At 47.1% G+C, this 3,581-nt stretch overlaps 1 protein-coding gene across 1 annotated transcript in view; it reads left to right on the top strand.

The window, feature by feature from the left end:
• Positions 1-3,581, top strand: part of VPS53 (vacuolar protein sorting 53 homolog (S. cerevisiae)) — a 166,343-nt gene that overhangs the window by 6,931 nt on the left and 155,831 nt on the right. Inside the window, exon 2 of the mRNA XM_011956193.1 lies at positions 360-440. Coding sequence (XP_011811583.1) covers positions 360-440 — 81 coding nt within the window. The remainder of the gene's footprint in view (positions 1-359; positions 441-3,581) is intronic.

The following is a 3,581-nucleotide window of genomic DNA, read 5'->3' as shown; positions in this document are numbered from 1 at the left end:
TTTATTTTATTTTATTTTATTTTGAGACAGAGTCTTGCTCTGTCGCCCAGACTGGAGTGTAGTGGTGTGATCTTGGCTCTCGCAACCTCCACCTCCTGGATTCAAGTGATTCTCCTGCCTCAGCCTCCTGAGTAGCTGGGATTACAGGTGTGCACCACGACACCCAGCTAATTTTTGTATTTTTAGTAGAGACTGACCTCAGGTGATCCACCCGCCTTGGCCTCCCAAAGTGCTGTGATTACGGGTTCAAGTCACCATGCCCGGCCCTTTATTTTCCTTTTAATTGACAAATTAAAATTATATATATGTATTTACGATATACTACTTGTTTTTATGTATAATCCTCTCTTTCTGTATAGGTGTTTCCAAGCCAGGACCCTCTAGATCGAGCAGATTTCAATGCTGTCGAGTATATCAATACCCTGTTCCCAACAGAGCAAGTAAGTAGAGTTTCGGGTTTCCCTCCTTTCAGCGGCTTCTGGCGCATCCTGAGTGTCACGCTTTGCGTGCGCCACTAGATCATCTACGGGCCCTTGATAAACAAGGGAGAGTCAAATTCAAATCAAACGCCATCGTAACCACCTGGGGCAGTGAGCTACCCTGTGTTGGAATGGAATTCATTGTATAGTGAACATATTAATAATAATTGTACCCTTTGGTTGTGAGAGTCCTCCCAAATTTTCTGTTGTAATGGAAAGTGGAAGGGATTTTTATAATGTAGTGGGGAAAGCTGGGGGTGAGGCAGGCAGGAGAAGCCCAGAATCATGAAGCCACTTTCACCTCTTTTTCAAGATGTAAATTTTTATTTTTACTTATTAGTTTTTTTGAGATGGAGTTTTGCTCTTGTCACTCAGGCTGGAGGTGCAATGGCATGGTCTCGAGTCACTGCAGTCTCTGCCTCCCAGGTTCAAGTGATTCTTATGCCTCAGCCTCCTGAGTGGCTGGGACTATAGGCACTCACCACCACGCCCGGCTAATTTTTGTGTTTTTAGTAGAGACGGGGTTTCACCGTGTTGGCCAGGATGGTCTCAAACTCCTGACCTCGTGATCTGCCCGCCTCAGCCTCCCAAAGTGCTGGGATTACAGGTGTGAGCCACTGTGCCCAGCCTCAAGAGACAAATTTTTAGGCTTTATGTTTTATTATTTTTTTGTCTGGTGATTTGCCTATAGAGATGGATTTTCTTTCCAAATTGGTTTTTGGGTGTCTGGGTGAGGAGTAGACCAGAATTGGAAGCAGCAGAGTTGGGAGAAGGGCAGCGAGAGTCCCGCTTAGTTTTCGTTTCTTCAGTCAGCATTTGTTCAGTAGGTGCCTGTCATGTGTTGTCAGTCACTGTGCCAGGTGCTGGGGGTACAGAGATGAACAAGATCCAGTCCATGCCCTTGAGGTGTGCAGGGTCAAGTGGTGGGAGACCCTGGTGAATGCCGTAAGTGACGATGAGACAGTGCGGTAAGGAAACAAAGACCAGTTCTTCCAAGGAAGATGACAACTTCAGAGAGGAGGTAGCCTGTCTGCCGAGCTTGAGAGATTCATTCATGTATTCATTTAGTAAAACGTAGCCGCCGTTTATTAAATGTCTACTAAGTGTCAGGTACTATTTTTAGAAACGAGGGAGAAATGTAAACATGACAGATCTGGTCTTGGTCTCATGGAGTCTAGTGTAGGGAGGAAGACAAGAAATAAATCAGCAGATACACTATAGATGATCAGACATGGTGGCTGTGATACCAAGCAGGTTCCGTGACAGAGCGTGATGTATGGGCGGGAGGTCCTCTAGATAAAGGAGCTTAATGGGAAGCTCTCTGTGAAGTGGTTCCTTCTACACTGAGACCTGAGGGACAGGGAGGAGTCAAGCTTGCAGCAGTCTGGCAGGACAGTATTCTAGACAGAGCCAGCAGCCAGGTGTCTCTTCCAGGATGATGAGGGAAGGAAGGTATGGGTTGAAAGTAGTAACACAGGTGCCGAGGGAAGAGACTGAAGGCACAACCTCTTCAAATGTGATAAAGGAAATAGAATAAGAAAAGTTATAATAGAAATAGGATATAGAGATGATTATATATGGATATTATCAATCATTAGTCTTTAGTATTAATCTTTGTTTCCTTATTATAACTCAAGGAAAAACCAGGCCATACAGAGTTAGGAGCTGAAGGAACATTGTAAGAAGTGACCAGAAGACAAGAGTGAGAGCCCTCTATTATGCCTGGATAAGGGCCGCTTGAAGGCACCTTGGTCTAGCGGTAGCGCCAGTGCCTGGGAAGGCACCCGTTACTTACCGGACTGTGAAAGGGAGTCTCCCTTTCCCTGGGGGAGTTAGAGAACAGTCTGCTCCACCAGCTCTTGTGGGAGGCCTGACATTAGCCAGGCCTGCCCGCAGTCATCCGGAGGCTTAAATGTCCCCCTGTGGTGCTGTGCTTCAATGGTCACGCTCCTGGTCCACTTTCCTGTCCCATCTTAAAGGCTCCTCCTTTTAAGTTCTTAGAAGATAGCAGTAGCAGAATTAGTGAAAGCATTAAAGTCTTTGATCTTTCTGATGAGTGCATAGAAAAAATGCTGACATATGCTGTCCTTCCTCTCTGCTTCAGCTACCACAAAGGGAAGGGCCCCCTGTCACGTGGACATGTGACTTGCTTGACCTTATCCATCAGTTGAGATGACTCACACTCCTTTCTCTGCCCCTTTGCCTTGTATGCAATCCATAGCAGTGCGTCCAGGCATTCGAGGCCACTGTTGGACTCCGCGCACTGGTGGTGGTGGTCCCCTGGGCCCAGCTGTCTTTCCTACTACTTCTTAGTTCCGTGTCTTTCTTTCTACAATCTCTCGTCTCCGCACACAAAGAGAAAACCCACAAGAGCCTGTAGGGCTGGACGCTACAGAAGGCCCTTCTAAACATGGGACCAAGGCGCAGAAACAGGAGACACAAGGTGTGCACCGTGAACAGAGACTCGCAGGAGATGAGGCTGAGCGGGGAGAGCAAGGATCCTGGAAGATCTGTGTCCTCTAGGCTTATGGTGGCTAGTTTTTTGGAGACCACATGCCTCTCAGTGAAATGCTTTTTTTCTTTCTTCCTTTTTTTTTTAAAAACAGAATGTTACTCTGTTGCCCAGGCCGGAGTGCAGTGGCACAATCATAGCAGCCTTGAACTCCCGAGCTCTAGCTCTCCCCACACATTGGCCTTCAAGTAGCTGGTACTACAGGCGCATGCCACCACACACAGCTAATTTTTAAAATTGTTTAGTAGAAACAAGATCTCACTATGAAGCCCAGGCTGGTCTTGAACTCCTGAGCTAATGTGATCCTCCCACCTCGGCCTCCCAAAATGCTGGGATTACAGGCATGAGCCACTGCACCTGGCCCAAATATTTTTCACAGAACTGATTTTCTTTTTTTTGAGACAAAGTCTCGTTATTGTCCCCCAGGCTGGAGTGCAATGGCATGATCTTGGCTCACTGCAACTTCTGCCTCCCGGGTTCAAGTGATTCTCCTGACTCAGCCTCCTGAGCAGCTGGGATTGCAGGCACCCGCCACCACACCTGGCTAATTTTTGTATTTTTAGTAGAGACGGGGTTTCACTGTGTTGGCC

This window comes from Colobus angolensis, unplaced genomic scaffold, assembly GCF_000951035.1.
Source record: "Colobus angolensis palliatus isolate OR3802 unplaced genomic scaffold, Cang.pa_1.0 Scaffold110, whole genome shotgun sequence".
Lineage (NCBI taxonomy): Eukaryota > Metazoa > Chordata > Mammalia > Primates > Cercopithecidae > Colobus > Colobus angolensis.
This window is presented reverse-complemented; position numbering and strand designations above follow the sequence as displayed.